The sequence below is a fragment of the Tursiops truncatus genome, chromosome 5, assembly GCF_011762595.2.
Source record: "Tursiops truncatus isolate mTurTru1 chromosome 5, mTurTru1.mat.Y, whole genome shotgun sequence".
Taxonomy (NCBI): Eukaryota; Metazoa; Chordata; class Mammalia; order Artiodactyla; family Delphinidae; genus Tursiops; species Tursiops truncatus.
In genome coordinates, this window is record NC_047038.1 from 66,210,928 (window position 1) to 66,236,251 (window position 25,324).

A 25,324-nucleotide genomic window follows, 5' to 3' on the forward strand; every position below is an offset into this window, starting at 1 on the left:
TACGCTCCCGAGGGCAGGCCTTTTCTCTTTTGTTCACTGCTGTATCTCCAGAACCTAGACTAGTCCTTTGATATATATTTGTCAAAAGAATAAATTATCTAATCAAAGATAAGTACACAAATTAAGGATAGAAAAAGACTGGACTCATATGTTTACAGGGATTACCTTTGGGTTGTGAAGCTGTTGTTTTTTTCCTTCTTTTTTCAGAAGTTTATTTAATGACTGTAAGCTAACCATATAATTGAAAACTTTTTATTATGAATTTTATTTAAAAAGCAAAAACATCGGGGCTTCCCTGGTGGTGCAGTGGTTGGGAGTCCGCCTGACGATGCAGGGGACACGGATTTGTGCCCCGGTCCGGGAGGATCCCACATGCCGCGGAGCGGCTAGACCCGTGAGCCATGGCCGCTGAGCCTGCGTGTCCGGAGCCTGTGCTCCGCAGCGGGAGAGGCCACAGCAGTGAGAGGTCTGCGTACCGCAAAAAAAAAAAAAAAAAAAAAAGGCAAAAACATCAATTTTTACTGATTTGGGAGGTATTCAGAGGAAGAGGCCAAGGCTTCAGCTAGCCAGGTGAGGGAGGGTGCATTGTCTATGACCTGTTTCCTACTCCCGGTTCACCAGCTGATCAGAAAGTGAAGAATAAGAATTTAGGGAAATACTGTGTGGACACGTTTGTCACCATGGACATTGCAGAGTCGGGAGGCATCTGAGGGGACATACACTCAATGGTATCTGTCTAAACGGTACAACTAAACAAGTTATAATAAAGCTGCCCTTTTCAGTCACACTCTAACCTTTTTCTGCACTTAGAATTATTTTCCTAGGTTAGATCACAATCACAAGGAGAAGATGTATTTTTTTTTCTTTTCCCCCAAACAGTTCTCTAATGGAAAGAAGTGATGATTTAATAGTGATCCTCTTATTCAGAGACATGGTATGTTTATTTATTCAACTCGTTTAAAAAATATTCTCTCATTTTTGTCAAATTTTCCAGTTTTTTTTCCCATTAACCATACACACATCTGGCTAAAGTCTCTCCTTGCTGTTGTGAATGAGACCTTTCAAATTTTTGGGGTAGGAGGGCTATTTATCTTTGAGATTTAGGGCTTTTCCAAGGGAGTTAGCAAGTTTTGAAGAAAACTCCAAAAGCTTATATTACATATAGCTTGTATATCCTGTTATGTGCTTCTTAGGATTTGGTTGGGTGTGGTGTCCAAGAGTTTAATTGAATCTGAGTTTAATTGTTCTTTCTGGCTCTGGCTTCTTTGAAACATCCTGGTAGAGCAACTCTTCAGAGATGATCTGTACTGTGATGTGGTTTTGTGACCCTCAGAACCCACAACTCCCACTTTTCTTTTGTTTCAGAGCCATCTACCAAGTTATGAGATCATTTAACTTCTCTTGCTTCCTCCTATGTTTCAGTTAACCCTTCTGGTCTCCTCTGGAACCATCTTCTTCATGAAATCATTTTCATCAAAAGAAAAAAAAAAAATCAGTGCTCAACTTCAGGTTATGCAGGTATTGTTTCTTTTCATACAAACTTTCTGGACCTTTCCCACCAAGTTGTGGCTCTTCCCTCCTTACTGCTCCTCAATGCTTCGTCTCTGCTGTTATCAGCTGAATGTTTCTTTGGAAAAGGTAGATTCTCTTGCTGTATTTCACTTTCAGTCCCATCTCATCCCACCGCAGTTACCCACATGGTATCTCCTCCTCCAGCTCCCTTTCTCAGGGGACTGGGGAGGCTGACTCACTGAGCCTGAGATACAGTGATACTCTTTAGTACCCTGAAAGCTGAAACCCACAAGGTTAACATCTATATTTTAATGGCAAAATATCAATGTTATATACACAGAATGCTTTTTTTTTTTTTTTTTTTTTTGCGGTAAGCGGGCCTCTCACTGCTGTGGCCTCTTCCGTTGCGGAGCACAGGCTCCGGACGCACAGGCTCATCGGCCATGGCTCACAGGCCCAGCCGCTGCGCGGCATGTGGCATCTTCCCGGACCGGGGCATGAACCCGTGTCCCCTGCATCAGCAGGCGGACTCTCAACCACTGCACCACCAGGGAATCCCCACAGAATGCTTTTAACTGCATCGAAATTGTGCCTTCTCCTGGCAACACTGCCACTGATGTATGGAAACGACATCAGATGATCAAAATCAACTCTGCTTTCAGATATTATTGTGTTATTTGAATGTAAACTTGCAAAGGTTTCTTAAAGCGTCTTTGTGACCAAAGCCTGGGAAACACCATGGCGTGACAGAGATTTCCAAGTTGTGGGAGCCTTTCTCAGAAATTTAACCCTTTCTGTCTGAATTCGTTATAGTACCTGGGCATGGAGTTGAACTGAGAGGTACATAAGCATAACTGGGTCAACACTAAGTGGTGAACTCTGCACTTTAACCAGAGAGAAATTTCAAGCTCATGCGAACTTTGGCTTGAAGAGGTGAACTTCCACTGAAAGTCTTCAGTGGCTACACATCTTGGGTGGTGAGGCTCAAAACATCCCTCGGATAAAACCCAAAGACAGAGGAATACCCATGCCAAGTTCTATGGTCTGGAGCTTATCGCTGAGAAAGGTCTTTGATGTCTTATTTTAGCTCAACAGAATTCTTGCAAATTTTCAATTATATTATGTGATACATATTCAGGCCAAAATATAAAAAATGTTCTTCATCACTCACTAGCTTATTACTAGCATTTATATAGCACGTCCTCTGACCTGAATCTGTGTTCTATGGCCTCAGGTACCTTCTGGAATACTATGTATTTCATAAGGAATTGCAATCTGCCACAGCTTACTGTAATGATGTAAATACATTCGGGTAACTTTCTGTGATCTGGTCTTGGCTACACTTCTCAGTTCCAGCTCCCTCAGGAACCCCAACTTCCCTCTTTGCTTGGGCTGCTCTCTAGCTGGAAGGCCCTTCTTTCTCTTGGCTTCCTGCACAGTGTGGGGAACAGCAGTACCAAGAAACCTTTCTAAACTCTCCGAACTGTAGCCTGGGGGGTTGAGTGCCCTCTCCTCTGCTAGCCCCTGCGAATCCTGATCAAAATAACTAGCGTCTTACATTCTAATGATCTGTTGATCTGTTGGTTTGCTCATGACTCAAGCTCCTCAGGACTCTCTTTTTTCAACTTTTGATCCACTGACACCCAGTATAGGTCCTGACACAAGGCACTCCATAAATCTCAGTTGAATTGAGCTAAATTGGACTCTTATATGGGATGAATTATTACTTTCTCCATAAAAGTAGATAGAGCAGAACACCCAGAAAATAACTAAGGAGAAGGGTGTTTTGGATAAACCCCAATATGTTTGCAATTATACCAGAAGCTCTTGATTACTCAGAGACAAAGAAAACCCTTGGTTTGGATTATCCCAAACAAACAAACAAAAGTCTTAGAAAATATGCAAATTGTTCCAAACAAAGAAAATCTTAGAAAATATGCAAATCAGATGCCAGTTCACAGCGTTTATGTGCTCTTTTTCCCCTTGGACATTCCTGGGTGGTGGTGAGGAAATGAAGAAGGCGTGATCACCCTGCGGGACTAAGAACCAATATTCAATCTAGTTGAATGATGCAAAAAACAACATTTGCATCTCCACCCTCCGGAAATAAATGATTAAAAGAGATGTTCAGAGGAAAAGGAGGAAGAGCTAGTTGGGACCTAGATCAATCAGAAGCTAACTTTTTTTTTTAAAGTAAAATTTGACTGTGTATCAATATATACTGAGAATTGAACATGCAAAAATAGCCCTTCTAAAAAGGAATCAAGAGCACTAGAAAATGTATGGCTCTGAAACTTTATTTTCTAGGGATATAGTTCCCAGAATAGTAAAAGTAATTAAGAACAGAATTTGTTTTGCTTTGTTTTATTTTAATCTTCTTTATTGTGCTGTTTAAAAAACTTAAAAGTACCAGAAAAATGAGGACAAAATTAGTAACAAAATATTCTTTTTTATTATGAGAATTATAATTTTAAAATGTTCTGATGTTACTGGAGAAGTTGTATAAGATAGGGCACCTTATCTCAATGCTCAGTATGTTTACTTGTTATATCATTCTTACAAGGTTTTATAATTTTGTGATGGCTCTGTATTTTATCTTCTTAAAAACCATCTCGTAAAGCATCAATTCTCTGATTACTAGTAATTCAATCTGTGAAACATAATGGCCTATATTTCAGATTGTAGGAAGTTTTTTCTTTAAAAAATTTATTTTCCTGCTTTATTGAGATATAATTGACGTATAACATTACGTAAGTTTAAGGTGTGCAGTGTGTTGATTTGATATATTTATACATTGCAAAATGATTACCACCGTAATATTAACTAACACCTCCATTCCGTCATCTAATTACCATCTGTTTTAGGAAATTATATTTTAAAAACTCGAAACTTCAAAAACCATTTACCTATGGGCATATGAAAGCTAATATATGGCTGAGTAATATTCCATTGTATATATGTGCCACATAGAGCTGATTCACTTCGTTGTACGGCAGAAACTAACACAACATTGTAAAGGAATTATACTCCAATAAAGATGTTAAAAAAAACAAACTAACATATGGCTTATGTTGAAAATTTATTGACTTTCATGGCAGAGACTTCTAGTTGCCTCCCAGTATATCGCCCCTCCCCTTCTTAGATGCAACCACTTGAATCCTGGCTGAACACCTTCTCCTCTCGTTCAGACTATGTTCCTCTGGCTCTCTTACTGCAGCTAGGTATGGCCATGTGACTAGCTTTTGGCTAATGAGAGCTAAGAGGAAATGTGGTGGGCAATGTCTAGGAAAGAACTTCAGAGAGAAAGGGTTAATCCTTCTTTCCTTTCTTGTTGGCTGGAATGTTGATAAAATGGCTAGAGCTTAAGCAGCCATTCTGGACTACGAAGAAGGACACGGAAGTTGACAGTGCAGCAAGATAGAAGAAATCTGGTCCTGGATGACTGTGCAGCTGCCACACCAGTCTGGAACTACCTGACACCACTGGACATTTTTTCACATGAGAAATGTTTCTATCTTGTTTAATCCACAGTTACTTCTTTTTTTAACGTAAAAAAAATATGCCATAAAATAACTTGCTTTGCATGATACATGCTAGGGAGCCTTAGTGATAACTTGGAACCAAGCAGCTTTTGACCTCATTGATGATCTCTTTTCCTTACCATCTCATGGAATGCAAGAATTGTGTCCAGTTGTGAGCTTTATTGAAGTAGATGGCACAGTGACATTCATGGTTTCTTTTATGAGCATTTTTGATTGCTCCCTGGCACGCAACTCAAAAACAAGCTGTACGGTCTTATGAGCCAGAGTGCTGCGCTTATAGGGGTGATATGCTTTCTGCCCATCTCACCGGCTCCATCTCATAGCACTCTTTCCCACTCTCTCTGCTCCAGCTACACTGACATTTTAGTCTTTGAATCTACCAGGCTCATTCCTGCCTCCGAGCTTGGGCACGGGCTGTTCCTTCAGCCCTAAAATGTTCTTCTTCACATGAAGGCATCTCCACATCATTGGAATTTCTGCTTAATCATCTGTTCTCCAAAAACACCTTCCTGGAGCAGCCATTACAGTCCTGTCCCTTACTATATCATCCTGTTTTCTTCCTATCACTTTGTGAAATTATCTTTAGTCGTTCAACATTTAGTCATTTGTTAACAGACTCAGTGACTGTTTCTCCCTCTCCTTGCTTCTCTCAACCTGAACGCTAATGGGTATCTTGTCTAATTAACCCATTACCTTGACATGGTGCCTAGAGCCGATTAAGCACTCGATAAATAATTACGGAATGAATGAATGCGAGAATGCACTGACTCTAGAGAACAGCCAAAGTTCTGCCATACTAAGAGCAGCTTTGCTCAGCTTTCCACGCCTTGTTCACTGCCATGGCACTTGGGGTGCACCACATCATCCCTCACATTTATGACGTCAACAGCTCATCAATAAAAAAATGAGACCCTTACGGGAAGTGACCAATTCTGTTCACCCGCTGCATCCTCCACTGCCTAACAAAGAGCCCGTAACACACATACACTAGAGACTCAATATATATTTGCTCTGTATGGTAGGAAAGGGTGCTGTGTCTACAAAAAGCAATGCCAGCTCTCACAGTGACTCTAAAGAGAGCTTTAACTTTAAAATGTGTGCCAATGTCCTGACTGGCCATTGCATTTGTCACATCCATGTCTCTCTTTGCTTCTCAGTGTTTCTACAAGGCTTCTCTTTACAAAATGGGCTTGGAAGTGGCCATGCAGCCAGCTTCTTTAAGACCCGTGATGGTGTGCCTGTCTCATTCACTGTCAGGGCCCTGACCAATGGCATGTTTTACTGGATGGAATCCCAACTGTTGGCTCATTGAAGAGCATCTGACAGAGTTTAGGGTTCTTGTTCCCTCCAGGCTACTTGGCTAAACCCAGTAATCTTGCATGAAACTCCTTCATATCGTAACACTGCTCCACCCTATCCGCAAGGCCTGGTCTTGTGACCAATAAATTATTACATGCTATCTAGGTAATTAAAAGCTGAGAGATGAATAAGGACTATTTTAAACCAGGAAATTCCTCATATGCAAAGTAATTCATTATGCTGGTAAAATGGGCAACAGCGCAACTTAGGAAAATCGTATCACTAACGTGGTTTATTAATACCTTTCCTACAGGGGTGACACTAAAAGGGTTCAACAAAGATTTTTATTGTTTTTCAGAGAGACTTTACTAACCTCAATCAAGAGATCTGAAATTCTGTAAAACACATGCTCGTTCCCTAACTTCAATTTCCTTCAGTAGTTTTATAGATCCCTCAGGCCAGGGAGAGCAGAACCAGATGCGCTTGGGAAGACTTTACAGCGTTTGTCTGCAATGCCGCGATACATTGAAAAGCTCTGCCGATACTAAGCTTCTGGTATAAATCGTGATATGAAATGATCCTTGATGTAGCGTACTTTTTACTTTGTAATCTGGTCTACTAATCATAGTGCCTAAAATATTTTCTTCTGGAAATTCGAAAAATACCCAGTAACATCATCTAGACAAGTTGAAAAAGCAGGCCAGCATATGTTTATATAACATAGCACTTCTCCCCAGGGCCTACCTTGCCCCATAAATTGTGGTACTGGTGTGAAAAAATACAAGTCAGGTCTGAAGAAAAAAAAAAAAGGCCTCCTCTTAAATCACAACCATATTTGTGAGAGGAAAGGAAGACAGAGACAAATTTAAAGTTGCAGTCAAGCTTGCCACGCTATTTTCTTTTTATTTTCCTTTCCTAAATAATTTCTTATTGTCGCATTTTCCACCTTTGTAGAATCCACTCTCCCCCTACCCTGATGTCATAATTCTTTTTTAATTGTTAAATAGTTCAGTCATTTGTGGTACTGGGATACTTGTTAATCATTATCATTTGAATCATTATTAGGGGCAGAGATGTAGAATTACTGTAGTGGAAACAACACTGTAGGAAGGAATGTTTCCCAAGTGGCAACACCCTGCCCACCAACTGAGAACAGCCCTCCCTAGCTGCGTCTGGAGAGACTGCAGTCTGCCCTAAACGCTCAGGTATCTGGGGGATGGATTTCTGGTAACTTCAGGCATGCAGAATGTGCTGAAGGAAGGGGGAAAGAAACGATGCCTGATCAGTGATACAGGCAGCTGGGCAGAGCTGAAGATGGAAATATTACATGCAGATAACGGATGGCTTAGTTTACCAACCAGATGGAAGTAAGTACTTAGATTGGGGCACTGACACTAAAAGGAATTTATACCTTCGAAGTTGATAAGGCTGGGAGAAAAATGCAGAGGAATGAAAAGGTGAGAGAAGAAATGTAAAAGCGACAGAGAACAGGGTGTATGGTGGTTAAGGGAAAAGACTGGCTGGGTTCCAACAGCAGCTCAGATACTTACAAGCTGACCTTGGGAAAATTATTTAACCACTCTGTGTCAGTGAAATGCGTAATAGGAACTACCTCACAGTGTTGTGTTAAATGCTCAATGTTAAACGACTAAAGACATGAAAAGTACTTATGACAGTGACTGACTCTCAGTAAATGGGGCCCTGCTACCATCTGAGTGGCAACTGTACATTCTCTGATGATGTGGTTTTCAATTTCATATATATATATATATATATATATATATATATATATATATATATGTATATATATAGTCATCATCGCCAGATTTAAAATGAGATGTTAATTGTTCGATCCAATTTTCCTTCCCGGATAAGTTTTTCTTTCCTATCTCTGTCGGTTTTGAAAACATAAGACCAGAAGAGGAGGGGCCCAATTCCAAACAGAGCTCTTAAAAGTGAGGAGCTCTCAGGAGTGGGTCTGAAATTTGGGATAGATATTTTCTCATCCTGCATAGGTCCAATGAGTCAAGGCAGAATCTTCAATGACCCCATGACAGCTGGGGTCATTGTACTGAAGCAGGTACTCCCGTTTAAGCCGGGATCTTACGGCCAGCCACTTGGCTTGTGCCTTCCGGGTTTCCAGATATATATATATACATTTTTTTTTTTTCCGGACGCGCAGGCTCAGCGGCCATGGCTCACGGGCCTAGATGCTCCGCGGCATGTGGGATCTTCCCGGACTGGGGCACGAACCCGTGTCCCCTGCATCGGCAGGCAGACTCTCAACCACTGCGCCATCAGGGAAGCCCTATATACACATTTAAAAAAAAAAAATGAGCTGGGTATTACATATGCTGATTTTGCTATTAAGAGGACATGAGAGGCCAGGATACAAAGTGAGGCAGAATTTCTATACGTGTGTTGAGGGAGTTAGGTGGGTGTTGAGAAGAGAGAATTAAAAATCTTGGCACTTTTAAAAAGAGACAGGAATGCTTTTATATCTGGCTAACTGAGGGAAATTGATCATGGCCCTGGGTATCCTGGGAAACAGCAGATAAATCAGGGAAATCAATGGAATGCAAGGAAAATGGCTGCAAGGAGAAAAGAAAGCATTCCCATCTGAGAGAAAGGAATAGGAATGGGCCCTGAAGAGAAGGTAGTTACTCAAGATCTGAGAGTAACCAATGGGATTTGAGGAGAAAACCTGGGATGAATTCTCTGGGTCACCTGCTATTGCTCTGCTTATCACAAAGGTTTGTGATATGGATTTAAAAGAAACAAAGAATGCCTGGTGCACAATAAATATTGGTTCCCTTCCCTCCCCCTCGTGGTGAGCAAGGATTTTCTTTCAACATATTGAGAGAAATGGCTCTGTCTTCAGATGGGGGCTACAAAGACAAATCAAGGACATAAATTGGAAATGACTGTAAAATCCTGATCTACGTATGAATATGCGTCCAAGCTGAATATAGAAGCATGAGATCCGTACCTGTAAGTTGCCTAACTTGTGTATAATTTGCGCTCTGAGTTCCAGTTGACATTAACTAGAGCAGAATAGTCTGTGCCCTTCAACATTTTAGATACTCCTCTGGAGAGAACACAGTGAAGAGAAGTCCACAGAAAATCTGAATCCTAGGAGTTGGAAGCAACTTCGCAGGTGCAGGTGAGCAAGGCTCCGCTGAGTAGCACTACTGTCCGATACTGGGGCTGGTTACATGAGACCAGCATTCTGTTCTGCTGCTGGAAAGCGCCACGTTGGGGAAATCTCTGGATGTTAGCAAGATGTTCTTATCTGAGCTGAACTCTGTCTCTATGTCACCTCTACTCTATCATTTCTCACGTGTTTGTGCAAAACAAGACGCAGACGTAGAGAATGGACTTGAGGACACGGGGAAGGGGAAGGGGAAGCTGGGATGAAGTGAGAGAGTGGCATGGACATATATACACTACCACATGTAAAATCCATAGCTAGTGGGAAGCAGCTGCAGAGCACAGGGAGATCAGCTCGGTGCTTTGTGACCACCTAGAGGGGTGGGATAGGGAGGGTGGGAGGGAGGGAGACGCAAGCGGGAAGAGGTATGGGGATATATGTATAGGTATAGCTGATTCACTTTGCTATACAGCAGAAACTAACACACCATTGTAAAGCAATTATACTCCAATAAAGATGTTAAAAAAAACCCCAATAACAACAAGCAAGGAAAACAAACTTACTTCACGATCCTTTACTTAACATTTATGGGGCACTAGGAGCCTGAGGCCATTATGTCAGAGCAACCAGTAAAGACACGAAGGGGCAGTGGACACGTGAGGAGGAGGGTGATCATTCTGGCACAGCGGCTAGGGTGTAGAGGATGGAGGGAGGAAGACCGGGACGACCGACATGTCCACACATGTGAGGGGGAAGAGGCGTGGGGGAACCAGTGCTGTCAGGAAAAAGAAAACAGAGATTCCCTCGTCCACACAAATCCTTGAAATACCTGCCACGAGGGGCAGTCCCTTCAGACTTCTAATTTCCAGATTATACACCGCAGAATCCTTTGAATAACTATGATCAGAGAAGCAGCACCGGGCAGTGTATAAGGTAGCTGACCCTGGGACCACACAGCTAAGTCAAAGCGTACCTCTGTCACTTAGTACCAGTGGGGTATCAGATGAGGTACTTAACCTCTCTACGCCTCTGTTTTCTCACCTGTAAAACAGGTATGGTAACAAGTTTGCTGGGAGGATCCAGTGAGCTGAGGACAAGCACGTCCTGAAGGTCACGGCCAACACGACGGCATCCACCTTGACTTCTTTTCCTCTCACTCCTCACGTCCAATCTGTCAGCAAATCCTATTAACGCTACTTCAAACTAGATTCAGACTCTGACCACTTTCACCACTGCCACCCTCCTGGCCCAAGCCACCATTACCTCTGGCCTGGGTTACTGCAATGATCTCCTAAGTAGTTCATAACACAGCAGTCATAGTCCTGCTCTGAGAACATAAGTCAGATCATGACACGCCTCTCTCAAGCCCCTCCAATGGCTCTTTATTTGACCGTGAATAAAAGCCACAAGGCGCTATGGGAAGCAATGGAAATCATGGTTCTCGGTTTCTCTTGCCGGCTGTGTTCTCTACAGCACCTACATCGGTCTATATATTTCACTTAATTATTTTATTTGCCTGTCTCCTTTCAGTAGAAAGTTGAGGAGGTCATGGATTTTTGTTTATTTATTCACTAATGAATCCACAGCGCCTGACCCACAGAAGAATCTCAACAAATAATTGTTAAATCGATTGAATGAGTGCACATCAAGTACTTAAAGTGTTCAATATACCTTAGGTATTTTTGGTGTTACTTTTTCCCAGATCTTGGTTGTCTTTTTGAAGAACTTCTCTATTGTGTGAATGCTTTTTAAAACCACACAGTACCTCATCCTCCAAAATATCACCTGAACCAGGATGGGGGGAATGGGGCTGCTATTTTCGGTCTTGCCTACCCATCTCTATTAATGCTGTACTAAGCTGGGCGCCCTTATTACGCCTTTAGACAACCCAAACATACGGACATATTTAATTATTTAGTTTTGGAAGGAACTGATGCCAAACCAATACAGGGAAAAACTGGAGTCCTAGGGGTACGGTCCTTGGATTAGACATTCAGGGCCCTGGTGGTGGTGACAGAAAGTTGCCTTCCCCACACCAGGAATGCTTTGCGATAGCGTTATGTTCTGGGGGATACCTTGTGCTGTGTTTCATTACACGGATTACATAAAGCATGTCAGGTCCGGAAATGCTAATATTTGTACTTATCCTGGTGTTACTTACAACACTATATTACTACATGTAATATATAATAATATATATGTAAACTATATTATAATAGTATATTGCTATGAAAGTTAACAATTGAATAGGTAACTTTTATTCAGGATGGTTGGCCAATTATATACGTACATATATATATACACACACATACAGATATAACTCTTGGCACATAAATGAATGTTTCACATATATGTATTTGGCTATATTCTTGACTGAAACATAGAATTTTAAGATTAAAAACTGTAAATCTAAGGGTAGTTACTCCTTTCTGAAATTAACTGGATTGTAATAGACCTAGTGACTATGCACAATAAAAATGTTCAAAAATTGAGTACTGACACAACATTTTTGGGTCCTAAAACCCTGGTGCCTAGGAAACAGTAAACGTAGGCTATCACTCCTTGGGAATGTGAGTGGCGTTCTTGTTGTCTTCCTTTTTTGCAGTTGTTGTGAGGCTCATTTACACACACATGCATACCAAGATGCTCTGCAAACAGTAAGTACTAAATAAATTTAAATTATTATTCTTTTCTTTAAATCCATTAAACAGATTTACATTTTGGACAACCAGCCAAGCCTACAGCTGAATTAATCCATTCTCCCTACTTCCGATGGAGCACCAGCTATTTAAACATTATATTCAAAGTATCAGTAGCAATAAAACAACAAGAAAAAGCAGCCCTGTTAGCACTTTGCACTGTATATGAAGTGAACAGAAATGTGATGGGGTACTGACATCCATTTCACTTTGAATTAAACACAGCATCACCGCAAATCTCAAGAGATGATATTAAGTTTTGTGTTTGGGTAATACCAGGAATTCTACAGGCAAGGGTAGAATTATATTTGGTTGGCTAAAAGCCAGTCAAACTTCACACTTGTCCTAGAAGTAGGTGGTCAAAAACTCTGTTCTTGTCTTCAAAGCGATTGGCTACAGCTGCTCAAACTATCTCGATTTCAAAATCTTTTGTGTCACTCATTTTGAAAATAAAATATTCGGACATGAGGTAAAATGAGGTCTATTGAAAAAGATATTAAGTTAGAATTGACCTTGGGGAAAAGCAGGTCGAATCGGACAGTGCACATCAAATAAAAACAAAGAATAGAATTGGAATTTCCAAGTGGCATCAGCAGACATACACAGTCTTTGATTTTATTTCTTCAGGAGAAAAGGACTCAAACCAAGGGAAGGAGGTGATGCATTCACAGCTTTCTCTCTGTTCTCCTCAAAATACATGCTGTAAATTTTCTCAAGTTCACAGTACACGTTTCAGAAGAAGCCTTCCCTTTGGGTGGAAGGAAGTACATGCTCCTTGATGTGTCTGGTTTTGCTGTAATAGTATGTAATACCTCTCTCTAATAAATTTAACCACAAAATTGTTTTTTTAATGTGCCTGCATTCTGCTAAATTATAAAAAGCAGGATGCTGTCAGATAAAATTTCATGAACATGATCTATAAACCAGACTGTCAAAAGTGAAAGGTACTCAGGCAGTACTTAGGGAAACAAATAATGGAAACCCCTGGAAAGGTTTCCTGTGACTGCAGGAAAACAATGTACTGTAACGGAGCTCACATTACCTTGATTTGCAAGTTACTGTGAGGTCACAGGAAATCCTGAAATGTTTTCCACATTTTCTTTTATACATTTTATGTCAAATTTCCTGCAATTGAAATCATACACCCTCCTACTGCTGGAATCTCTTCTGAACGAAAGGAGATCTTGTGACACTCCCCCACGAACACCTAATAACTCAGTTCCTACCAGTGTAACAAGAAAGTGACAGATGGAATTGAGAGTGGACCATGATAAGGCTGAAATGTCAGCTATCCTAACTCTTTCAAAATGAAAACCGAACTGATGTCATTAAGACAACTCTAAAAGTGCATTTAATCTAGTGACAGTAGCCTTTTCTTTAGAATAAGAGATAACAAAAAAAAAAAAGACAGACTGTCCCAAGACATAAGCTCACCATTTCTCCAAATCTCTTGTTCAAAAAGCATGCATGGATTGATGGTCTAATTTTAAAATGGCATCCTCTATATGGATATTCTTTTTTTGCGGTATGCGGGCCTCTCACTGCTGTGGCCTCTCCCGTTGCGGAGCACAGGCTCCGGACGCGCAGGCTCAGCGGCCATGGCTCACAGGCCCAGCCGCTCCGCGGCATGTGGGATCTTCCCGGACCGGGGCACGAACCCATATCCCCTACATCGGCAGTGGACTCCCAACCACTGTGCCACCAGGGAAGCCCTATATGGATATTCTTAACATGATTCAAGCTCCTGACAACCACATTGTATTAACTCAGCTATGCTTACGAAAGGGTAAGTCACATATAAGTAAAACGTCCAAGTTTAAAATATTCTCTCAATTTTTATACTCACAGCTGTGGAGTTTAAAAATAGCTTTTAAAATGGACGAATACTACTTTAATATAAACCCAAGCCAAGTAATTATGGCTCATTAATGAATACCAATTTCTAGGGTTTGTTAGATCATGAGTGATTAGGATACATTACCTCTCCTGACATATCAGGGGCCATGGGGACAGCAGGCCACAGAGATGAGTAGATTCCAAAAAACACCACCCAGAGTGCGATGCTGCCCCAGATCGCTATGTGGCTGAACTGTGAAGGAAGAGAATCTGAGTTAAAGGACTATCAGGTAGATGGAGGACTCCCACACTGATGAAGCTTTCACAAATTTCCTTATTAATTTTTTTACTACATCCATAAGATATTACCCATGGCAATTATTAACTAAATAATTGCATGTTTTAATTGGATCTTTCATTAAACACTCATCTCTTCCACATCGGTTATAACGCTGGTGGTACTGGCATGTAGAACCGTTCCTTCTCTACCCCTTTGGCGGGTCTCACCTTTCACCCTTACCTTTTTTATCCGCTACCATCTTTAAGCCTCCTTAGTTTTTGCTCCAAATGCTCTTACTGAAAGATGCTAAGACACTTGTATGAATATTAATCTCTGTGTTGATGACTGTCAAATCCAAATGTCTTGTGCCCATCTTTCCCTTGAGCATCTAACTTTCTTTTTATTTATTGGGTCTCTCTACCTGGATGTGAATATACTTCGGTACTAACATATCTAAAATGGAACTTGTTTTATTCAGACTGGATATCTACAAATGTCTGAGGACAAATCTTTCTCTGATAGTTTTGGTCTTCAGAATCATTTTCCAATGAGTTTTCTGCCAGTCTTGGGATACACTCTACTAAGAAAAGATTCCTAGTCAATAAGTTTGAAGGCTTCCTCCCGTCCAGGGATATTTACAATGTACAACAATATATTAAGGGCTCTTGAGAAGTCTTGTGGTAAATAAACTTATTTAAGTTTTACTAAGTGTTTCCACACTAGAGTCTCCAGTTGCCGCTAGTCCATTCCTGACTGCTCCCCCCCACTACAATTAACAACCTGTGGAACTAGGGTAAAGGGACACATGCAGTTAGAACGAAAAACAACAACAAAAATTAGTGATGACACATAAGTAAATGGGATATTCCTTGGTTTTGACTAAAGATTCTCTTACCCAGGTCCAATACGATGTCTCCAATCCAGCTTTCAAACACACAGTTATCACCACAAACTAAAGCAGAAGGGAAATGTTATTTTATTTCATAAATATGATAGTTCATCAAATTGGACTGGTAGATTACTCACAGCTTGACTTGTACGTCCAACAAGCAAAGAAACAAGTGAGTTAGCTGGGTGGCTGAACATCATGACCACGACCGGCTGGAACTGCCATTTACAGCATCACATTCCCGACTCCCTTCCCTGCCTTCCCCTCACCCTCACTGGCTGACAGTCCAGCCATGAGCTTCTGAGCATGGGCCTGGCTACTTCGTGTACAATTCATGAACAGTGATGGAGAATCATCTATAGTAATCTTGGGTTTCCAAGCCTGCTTTAATTTTATTTTTTATCAACGGTAGTACTTAAAGCCTCCATTTTCTAAATTTTAAAGATAAATTGTAAAAGTAATATAACTGGATATTTAGAAATCTGAACACTTACTCTGTAACTTTACTTACCTGAAACCCTGCAGAGTAGAATGTAAGAGCCTGTTACATCTCCATGCTGTACACACCCACTGTCACTGGTGCCCATGCTACTAATTCTAAAGTAGGGGGACCCGGGTTTAACGAACTGCGCTGTGTTTTCCATAGGATAGCATAATGGCTAAATGGAGTCAGACTGTATTGCCCTGGAGTCAGACTATTTGTGCTCAAGACTCCATCATTTATTAACTGTTCTGATAAGGCACAAGGCAAATTACTTGACCTCTCTGTGTCTCAGCTCCTTCATCTGTAAACTGGGACTGATAAAGCTCACCTACTCTATAGGTAAAACACCAAGAACAGTGCTTAGCACTGCAGCATTATCTATTATTATCTATTTATAATCAAAAATATTAAATACTGTTAGTAGCCAAAGGAATTTGGGGCACTTTCAGTAGTTTGCCGGGATGGAAGTGTGACGCTTGCCTAGCACTGGTGATCAGTGGTGAGAGCTTCAAGGGCGCAGTCCTACTTTTGGGCACTGTTAGGGGTTTGTACACAGTATTAGATGCTTTCCAGTGGCGTCATAAAGTCAGGACAAAGTGAAGCATTTGAGCTTTCTCAGCGGGATATCTAATAGCAATTTAGGATAAATATCTGTAGAAATAAAACTCTTGTTAAAGTTTAAGTGTTTAATTTAAGCTATATAAAAAATTCTAAAACAAGAGAGAGATTTTGACACAAAGTTAAAGAAACACTCTCTCTTAAGCCTTGGATACTTTAAAGTCCCTCAGAGACATCTGTGACATCTACTTTATTTCTAAACTTAGTCCATCAAGTATTATTTCTGTTTTTTACTCGTGTTGTATGAGAACAAACCACTAGCCCTCAAAATGTGTTTTCCCTTTTTTTTTTTTTTTTTTTTACTACTTCATTGAGGTCAATGGAAAGGAGAGCCTCGATTTGCCAAAACCTTAATCCCTCTGTTACTTAATGGTTTTAACTTCCTATTATTCAGTTATTTAAACATTGTATTATAGTTTTTCCACTGAGTCAGCCGTACCAATGGCCACTTAGTATTTAGGACAGCACACTGCCCCCACTTGGGGGCCATGGAGAGGAAAGGACACTGGCTGGAGAATTCAGAGTTCAAGGTTGGAGTAAACTTTCATTAGAGACTAATTGTGTGACCTTGAGCATTTGCATCCAAGTGGAGCTTTTGACCTTAGAGAGAAAAATGGTTTTAAAACCTTTTTTGGTTCTTTAATGGCAGGGTGCAGCTCACACTCAACTGTGCATCCTCCTTAAGTGTTTGACATAGTGACTTAACACAGCGGGGTCCATGCCTCGTGTGGGTTAAATGTCCCAAAAGAGTGGAGATTTCTCTCCCAACTTTCTTTTCATTAAGTTCTAGAATAATTATTGGTTAAACACCCAAGTAGAATGGTACTACTTGCCATAAATTTAGGAAAGCAAAAGAAATACGAACAAGGGCAGTAAAATAAAACTGAGGAAGAAGGGACAAGGAAGAGAAAAAGGGAAAGTGAGGCAATAAGTGTAAAGAAGGAATATTGAAAATAAGAGCAACCAAAGGCCTATAAAGTCAGTGAACCTAAATGACATTTTTATACCCTAATATAAAATAATCTCTTACTAGTCGAAACATCTCATTTCATTTTTAAGAGGAAGTGTAAACAACCCCTAAATCCAGAAATGCACACATTTAAATGTGAAAATGAGCTCATATGAAAATTCAATTTTATATGCAAACGAGGCAAACGTTCCACACTCACAGTGTAAACGAAGTTTCCCAACAGCAGGTAATCAGAGGTCTTCCCATTTCCAAATACAGTACCTGCATGAAAAGAAGAGAGACTTGTTAGAACTGAAAATAACTGAGGTCCTTTCAGAATCCTTTCAAAGACAAGTCAATTTAGGAGTGCTGAACAAAAGAAGGGGAACCAAGAGCCACACAATGGAGCCAGAAATGAGGCTAATTTAACAAAACACTGTATGAAGTCTCATAAAGTTGCTTAACATGGGTCACAAATGAAAATCAAATTTCCAACAGTCAACATGAAGAAGGAAACTGTTAACCAATTCTCAGGGTTCGTGAGATTAAAAAAAAAAAAAATCATTCAAGTGGAGCTTAATGCTATGGGCAGTAAGACAGAAGGCATTCTGAACCCTTAGAAAAGAACTTTGTTAACAGTATAGATGAGGGCTTTAGGGAGCCTTCTTACTATCTCTCACAGTTGTTGGCATTGGACCAAAAGAGCAACTTACACATGGCTCTTTGAGGATCTGGCTGAATTCAGGGGTACATCTAAAGGTATTCTGTTTTTCTAGCAATGACTAATAAACATGCCTTTAGATGAAGGGAGTGGTACTGACAAACCAAAATCACTATTACTGATTAAAAAAATCAAATAAAAAATTAAAAAAATAACAATAATTTAATCATTGGTACCATTGAAAAATGTAAAGCCCATGGTATGTGTCATACAGTAGTTTACTTCTGCACATATTTGACAATAGCTATTCAAAGCCTAATATGGAAGTACAAAATATGTTAGAGTAAACTGAGAGGAGACACGGAGCATGGTGCTGGTATGAAGAAACAAGGAGAGCCAGGTGAGCTTTGGACATACAGACCAGGCGGGGTTCTGTTACAAGTTGTGTCATCTTGGTTTATTTATAATCAATCTCCACTGAATTCAGTTTCTTCACTTAAAAGACTGAGTGAAACTCCCTACTTTGGAGGAGCTTTGAGATTACAATAAGTTAAATATATAAAGCACCCAGCCATGCTCCACAGTGTGACCCCGCCTCCCCTCTAAGGTTTTCAGATAAAAGTAGCCACGAAGCGCTGCTTAAGGGGCAGCCCCGAAACCTAGGAGACTACCTTTCTCTATGGAGTATCCCATGATGAAGGACACAGGATCTGACATGCTAACATGTCCTGTGGTATGTGGTGGACAGACATAAATGCCTGCCATTAATCTGTGAACTTTCATAGAACCAAATTAACAAACTCAAATCTACAAAATAACTGAAAGCATCTTGTGATTACTTCTGGACTTCCATACTTCTGCTATGTGGCACGTTGGTTAGGTCCCTTAATCAATATAAGCAAGTTATCAAAAATAATCGTAGTTGGGTCCAACTAAACCTTCTAGTCATCACTGGTTTGTCATAAGCTGGAGATTCATTTCAAAATCGAATCGAGGAAAAAAGTTAAAAGCCTGTTGTTGCGTTTATCAGGTTTGGCATTTGGATGATTTAGGTAAATTATTCGTGCTAAAACTTTCCGGTCTCTGGACCCCTTTACACTCTTAAAAATTATTAAGAATCCCTCAAAGCTTTTGTTTATGTGGTTTATATCTACCAATATTTACCAAATTAGAAATTAAGAGAGAAATTAAAAAATTTGTATTGATTTACCTAACAGTAATATACCCTATATATGTAACATAAAAACAGATTTTATGAAACCTATCTATTCTTCCAAACAAAAAAATTAGTGAGAAAATTGGCACTGTTTTACATTTTTACAATCTCTTTAATGTCTGGGTTAATAGAGCTGGATTCTCATATTGTTTTGGTTGCCATATATGAGGGAAATCCAAATTCACAGAGAGATGGCGTTATAAAGGAGAGAAGTATTTTAGGAATCTTTTCTAATAATTGTGGTTATTCCTTGATACTACTTTAAAACTCAAGAAGTTTCTTACAGTGGCGGAGATAGTTTCCTAAAGGTTAGTAGCAGTGTAGAATCTGAAACTGTTTTGGTGGGAAGCATGCTGTCGTGCATACTGAAGTAGAGATATACTGTTGTACACACAAAACTTACATAATGCTATAAACCCATGTTACAATAAAAAAAAAAAATACACCTAACCTTAAAAAAAATCCATTGGTCCATTTTGCATTTTGAATGGATCTTTTACTTATGCACGATTCTGTAACCTCATGGAAGTAGCTGGCTCAGCTCACAGCTCAAACAAGCCCCAAGACACTCTACCTTGATAAAGCTGCTGCATGGTTGGTATGCAGCCGAAGTGCTTTACGCATACTTCCCATTTTGTCACACAGAATATTCCTAAGATGTGTATCGAGTTTCAGGATTTAATAAAAGTATTAGGTTTACAGCTTCTTCAAGGGCATTCTTAAGTGAAATAGCTTTTCGGGGTTGTTTTTTTAACGTGGGTGCATGGCAGTGAAGAATGACTCCTAATACAATTGTACCCCTGTTTGTGTCAAGGTACCAGCAATTTTACCCACTATTCCTCTTGCATCAGCAATGAAAAAGACAAATAATGTCTTGATAATATAAAAAGTTTGAAACTATTTTCAATTTTGAAATTGAACTAATTTCAATTTCAAATTTTGACCTCATTCATGGACCTGAAAAGGTCTTGAGTCTTCTCAGGTGACCATATTTTGAGAAACGCTGAAGCAAGTCGATGAATGAATACTTAGCCATACATTACATAGTTATTTCTATTTCTTCTGTACCCCATCCTTTCAAACGCTAAAGGAAACAAAAAATCCTTATGTAAAAATAAAAACAAGACCAAAAAAAGCAGAATGTTAAAACACAATTTGTGCTATATGTTATTATCTCTTAAGAAGAGAAAGCACATGTTCTCTGGACTTGGCTGGGTTTGGGTTCCTCAGACAGCACCCCTTGTGAACTGGTTCTGCTGAGGCTGGCTGGCTTTGGCAGTTCCCCAGACAAATGCAAAGGGAGACTCTTCTGGGGCTGGTCTTCTGGGGCTGGAATTACTTAGGAATTCCTTTCAAACCCTGTCATTGCTAAAGTGTTTTGGATTGGTAAGGTGATGTGGAGGCGGCTTGGTTTGAGCTACTTTTGATATTAAGTTTATTTTTTTTCTGATTTAGAACACTAAAATAGCAGTTTCATAGATGGACATGCCTAGTTTTTCATACCTACATTGATTTTGTGTTATGAAAATAAACTACCTGGAGAACTTGTCTAAAGTCCTTTATCGTACCCTAGATTTCAACACCCTATGTCTCCCCTAAGTGAAAGCAATCCAGATGTCCATCAACTGAGGAATGGATAAACCAAATGTGGTCTATACGTACAATGAAATATTATTCACCCATAAAAAGGAATGAAGTACTGATTCATGCTGCAACAATGATGAACTAAGGTCACGTATTATGATTCCATTTATAGGCAATGTCCAGAATAGGCAAACCACAGAGATAAAACTCAGTGGTTGCCAGGGGCTGGGGGAGGGGGAGGGGAAATGAGGAGTGACTGCTCATGGGAATGGGGTGATGAAAATGTTCTGGCATCAGAAAGTGGTGACATTGGCACAATTCTGTGAATATACTAGAAACCACTGAATTGTACAATTTAAAAGGGTGAATTTTATGGTATGTAAATTTTATCTAAAAAAAAAAAATGCCACTGTGATTCTCCTGGCCCACTGGGTCAATATTTTATATTTAATTAGATTTTCTTACCACACTTATTTCTATGGCCTAGAACATGAGAAGTATTCACTGTTGGACTGTCAGAGTAGTTAATAAAGGAATGAGATGAAAATCTCCGACTAGGACATGAAAGTACTGCCTTCTCTGCGACACTCACACCCTCCCACTCATGCTCTCATGAACTTCTCCACAATGGACTGGGTGCCGACGGTGAGCCTGGCGCTGTTCTAGGCACTACGAAAACAACAGTGAACTAAATGGACAGTTCCCTGCCCTTCTGGAGCTTTGATTCTAACAGAGGAGAATGATAGTTATAAAAAAAAAAAAAAAAAAAGCAAATATATCACACCCGATAGGCAAGCACCATGAAGAGGATACAGGAGGATGGGGAGAGGGGGGCAGCAGGGGTGGGGTTGGTGGGTCTCTGAGGCAGGGCGATCCGGGAGGGCCTCTCTGAGCACAGACCCGAGGGCGGGAGGAAGAGAGCAGCTGGAACATCTGGTGAAGATGAGGAAGAACACAACGGCCTGCGGTCTGGAGCACAGGGATGGGGAGAGTGGGCTGGGGAAGAAGGAAAGTCGGGTGTGGTTAGCCAAGGCTGGGGCTGTGGATTTCTTTCTAAATGTGATAGAGCCTGTGGGGTTTTGCGGAGGGAGGCACCTGGTCTGATTTACGTTTTACAAGGATCCCTCTGTAGGTGGGATAGAACATCTGGCACTGCATTTCATGGGCCAGCGTTAACTCACAGGCTGAGAGGACGGCCAGTACCTCTAAAGGACGCACAGATCCTTGGGTGGAGGTGTCATGTTTGAAGTACTGTAGTTTGAGAGCTGAATGGTCAGCCATCTTCCTCAGGATCTCAGGGCAAGTTCTGCTCCGGACACAGTAGCACCAGCTTAAGCATCCCAGCCACTTTTCTAAAGTGGCTACTTAATCATTTTTATGTGTAGAGGAAATTCACCATAAGCCTATCTCTCAAAACTGACAAAATAACATCACCCCCTCAAAGCAAGCAGAGAAAAGTTTACACCCCAAGATGAACTTAAAAACATATTAAAAATCTCATTTAAAGCTCTGGCTCAAGTACTTGAAAGTACTAGCATGTCTGATTAGGTTCAGTATAAAGAGTTGATACAAGCCTCACAGGTATAATAAATAGATCACATAAAATATTAGCACTATTGTCTTCAAACTGTACATCAACAGAGGAAAAGAAAGAGCCCTAAAATTTAACTCTCTGCAAGATTGGAAAACATGAGAAGTAGAGAAGAAAGGCTTTGCATATATTAAATCACTTTGCTCCCAAAGGAACAGTAAAAATCTTTAAAGTGTGTACAACGTTTAGATGCATGTATTTTAGGTTAAGGAAAAATACCATAACACGAAACACTGCTATAATTTTTAACGTATATTGACAATGAATTATTTTTCGAAACAAGTAAAAAGTCATCTCTTAGCATGCATGTCCTTTCTACTTACCATACTGAAGGGCTTTTAGTGGAAACCAAAACAGAATAACTGAGTGGAAGAGGCCATTTAAACAATGAACCCAGAAAACCTGAGGGAAAACAAAAATCCATGAGAACCATTTGCGATAAACTAGCTCTGTGAACTCTGACCTTTCTTTTTATCTGTGAGCTAGATTCACAAAACGTGTTTCTCTCGGGCCACCACTGTGAATTAATAGAACTGACAGACACTTTCTGCCTCTTAGACCTTCATGGGTCATTTATTTATTTTTATGTTTCTCAAAATGTTTTTTCAGCTTCACTGAAATTTTTTCTACTTCTTAAAAACCAAGTATTAAAAGTTTAAATTTCTGCCTGAAAAAGAAAATAAAATTTCAAATAACTGCAGACCTTGAAATTCTTTAAGTGGGACTATTTTCATAATTCCACTAGAATAGACTTTTGAAAAGATTGTAATTTAGTGAAATCCCTACTTTCTCTTTTCCATGTGCAATAAAAGTGTAAACTTTTTAATGGTAAGGATATAGTGCATTCTCTCTCTCTCCCCCTCCACACACACACACACACACACACACACTAAATATAGCAAGTATAACACTTAAATTGTATAATTCCTTAAAGCAAAGCATTTTCACTAGGACCTAAGTAATAAAAGACTTTCATAATTTTTAAACACCTGTCAACATTAAACTTCATACAATTATAACGTAGTTTAACTGTTATTGCTTTCTCATCTATTGTATTTTAAGAACAAGAAAGCAAGTATCACTGATCTTTTCTTTGTAACATGGATGTGAAAGATTAAGTTATAGAAAAACTGTTTAGAACTCTTATGGCCCTTTGAATGGTTGCAGTTTTGTCATTCAAAATTGCTTCTTGCAAACAAAACTTATGCTAAATAAAATTGGCATGCATTAACAGTTTTAAGCTGTTCAAACAACAGAAATTAAGTTGCCTGCCTCCCAAAATTTTCCACTGTGATCTCAACCTCCTTTGTTAGTTCACCCAGCCACACCGGGTTGTATGATCCAATTTACGCTCCAATACATTACACATTTGAACTTGTGTTACTCATTAACCTTTGTCTCTTCTCCTCACTATGTCATTACTGCAAGTTTTTATTTGACAGAAAGCACAGGTGGGTGCAAGAAAAATTAGTTCTACTTTTCCATTTTCCTGACTGATACTTATTGTCACATGTTAATCCTTTAACCCCTGTCATGACCTCAGAACCTCCGACCCTTTTTACCATAACAAACGTAATCATCATCATTCAGGGCAACAATGCTTCTAAATTGGGGACCCGCAGCACTAGCTGTGTATACACATATGCATTTTGTAACCATGTGTCCCTGAATTTTAAAATGTTCATATGGGATTTATTCAAATAATTTTCACTGAAATCATTAGAAAAAACCATAAACCCTATAAAAATTGTTGGCATCTTGTGTATCTATAAATATTTAAATGGATACTGGAGCTGTAGAATCTATTTGGGTTGATCTGGTGACTTTTCTAAACGCGTGGGCTTTGCAGACAGTGAAGTACTTTGTATACAACAAAAGAATAGCAAAAAGTACAAGGAAGGATGCTCACACATTAAAACTATATATGACCTGCTACACTTTTTCACTGGCCGCAAGGCTGTTTCCAAGTTGCCACATGCAAAGGGCATGAAAGGATGTGACTTTCTAGCAGAGTTTTTTTTTTTTTTTTTTTTTTTACTGAATTTATTTATTTATTTTTGGCTGCATTGGGTCTTCATTGCTGCATGCGGGCTTTCTCTAGTTGTGGTGAGCAGGGGCTACTCTTTGTTGCAGTGTGTGGGCTTCTCATTGTGGTGGCTTCTCTTGTTGCAGAGCACGGGCTCTAGGCACACAGGCTTCAGCAGTTGCAGCATGTGGACTCAGTAGATGTGGCTCGCAGGCTCTAGAGCACAGGCTCAGTAGTTGTGGTGCACAGGGCTTAGTTGCTCCGTGGCATGTGGGATCTTCCCAGACCAGGGCTCGAACCCGCGTCCCCTGCATTGGCAGGTGGATTCTTAACCACTGTGCTACCAGGGAAGTCCCTCTAGGGGTGGTTTTGGGTAATCCTGTGAGGATCAGTTTATGTTTATAAGCAACAGTACCATGGCCAAGGTAGTGGCTGGGAAGTTAACTCTCGAGAGAGCACCGTGAAGCCTGAGCTACGGGAGATGTGGAAGTGTGACTGAGGTTGATGTAACTGCCTGGGTCGGTGAGGATTACTGTTAGCATGCCAGTAGGCCTGGAACCTTCCTAGCTCTCAGATTACATTTCCAAGGAAACAAGAGCTCATGGTCCATTGTATCTGCCCTGATATGGCTTTCCGTCACTTGAAAATACTCACCGTAAGTAATGAAAAACATTACAGCAAGGCAGTGGAATTTAATACAAACTGGACATGAAAATTAAATTTTAAAGAATCAAAAAATAAAACATTTAAAAATAAAAGCATAGACCTTGCATATTATAAATAGTAAAGGTTTTAAAAGACCACTAAAAATACTTTTTAGAACAAATGGTGTAAGTCAAAGAATGCTTTAGTTTTTTTCTTTTTTTTAATTTAACCAAATTCAGTTGTTTAAAACCATGCCCTCAAATTGTATGCATCTGCACACCTGGACACACTGTGCACAGTGCATTCTTGAAGACCTCATCTCAGAAGACGAATAACATCCTG

The 25,324-nt window shown here is 40.0% G+C and overlaps 1 protein-coding gene across 8 annotated transcripts in view; it reads right to left on the reverse strand.

Moving 5' to 3' along the window:
- Window positions 1-25,324, reverse strand: part of ATP8A1 (ATPase phospholipid transporting 8A1) — a 242,128-nt gene that overhangs the window by 26,065 nt on the left and 190,739 nt on the right. For 7 of the 8 annotated variants that reach the window (XM_019928250.3, XM_019928247.3, XM_073805203.1 and 4 more), the window contains 4 exons: window positions 22,635-22,713; window positions 17,480-17,541; window positions 15,215-15,271; window positions 14,185-14,292 (listed from right to left, as the gene is read on the reverse strand). In XM_019928250.3, coding sequence (XP_019783809.1) covers window positions 14,185-14,292; window positions 15,215-15,271; window positions 17,480-17,541; window positions 22,635-22,713 — 306 coding nt within the window. Of the gene's footprint in view, window positions 1-9,939; window positions 10,280-14,184; window positions 14,293-15,214; window positions 15,272-17,479; window positions 17,542-22,634; window positions 22,714-25,324 lie in introns of those variants that run through there. The other variant, XM_019928252.3, reaches the window with a different exon arrangement.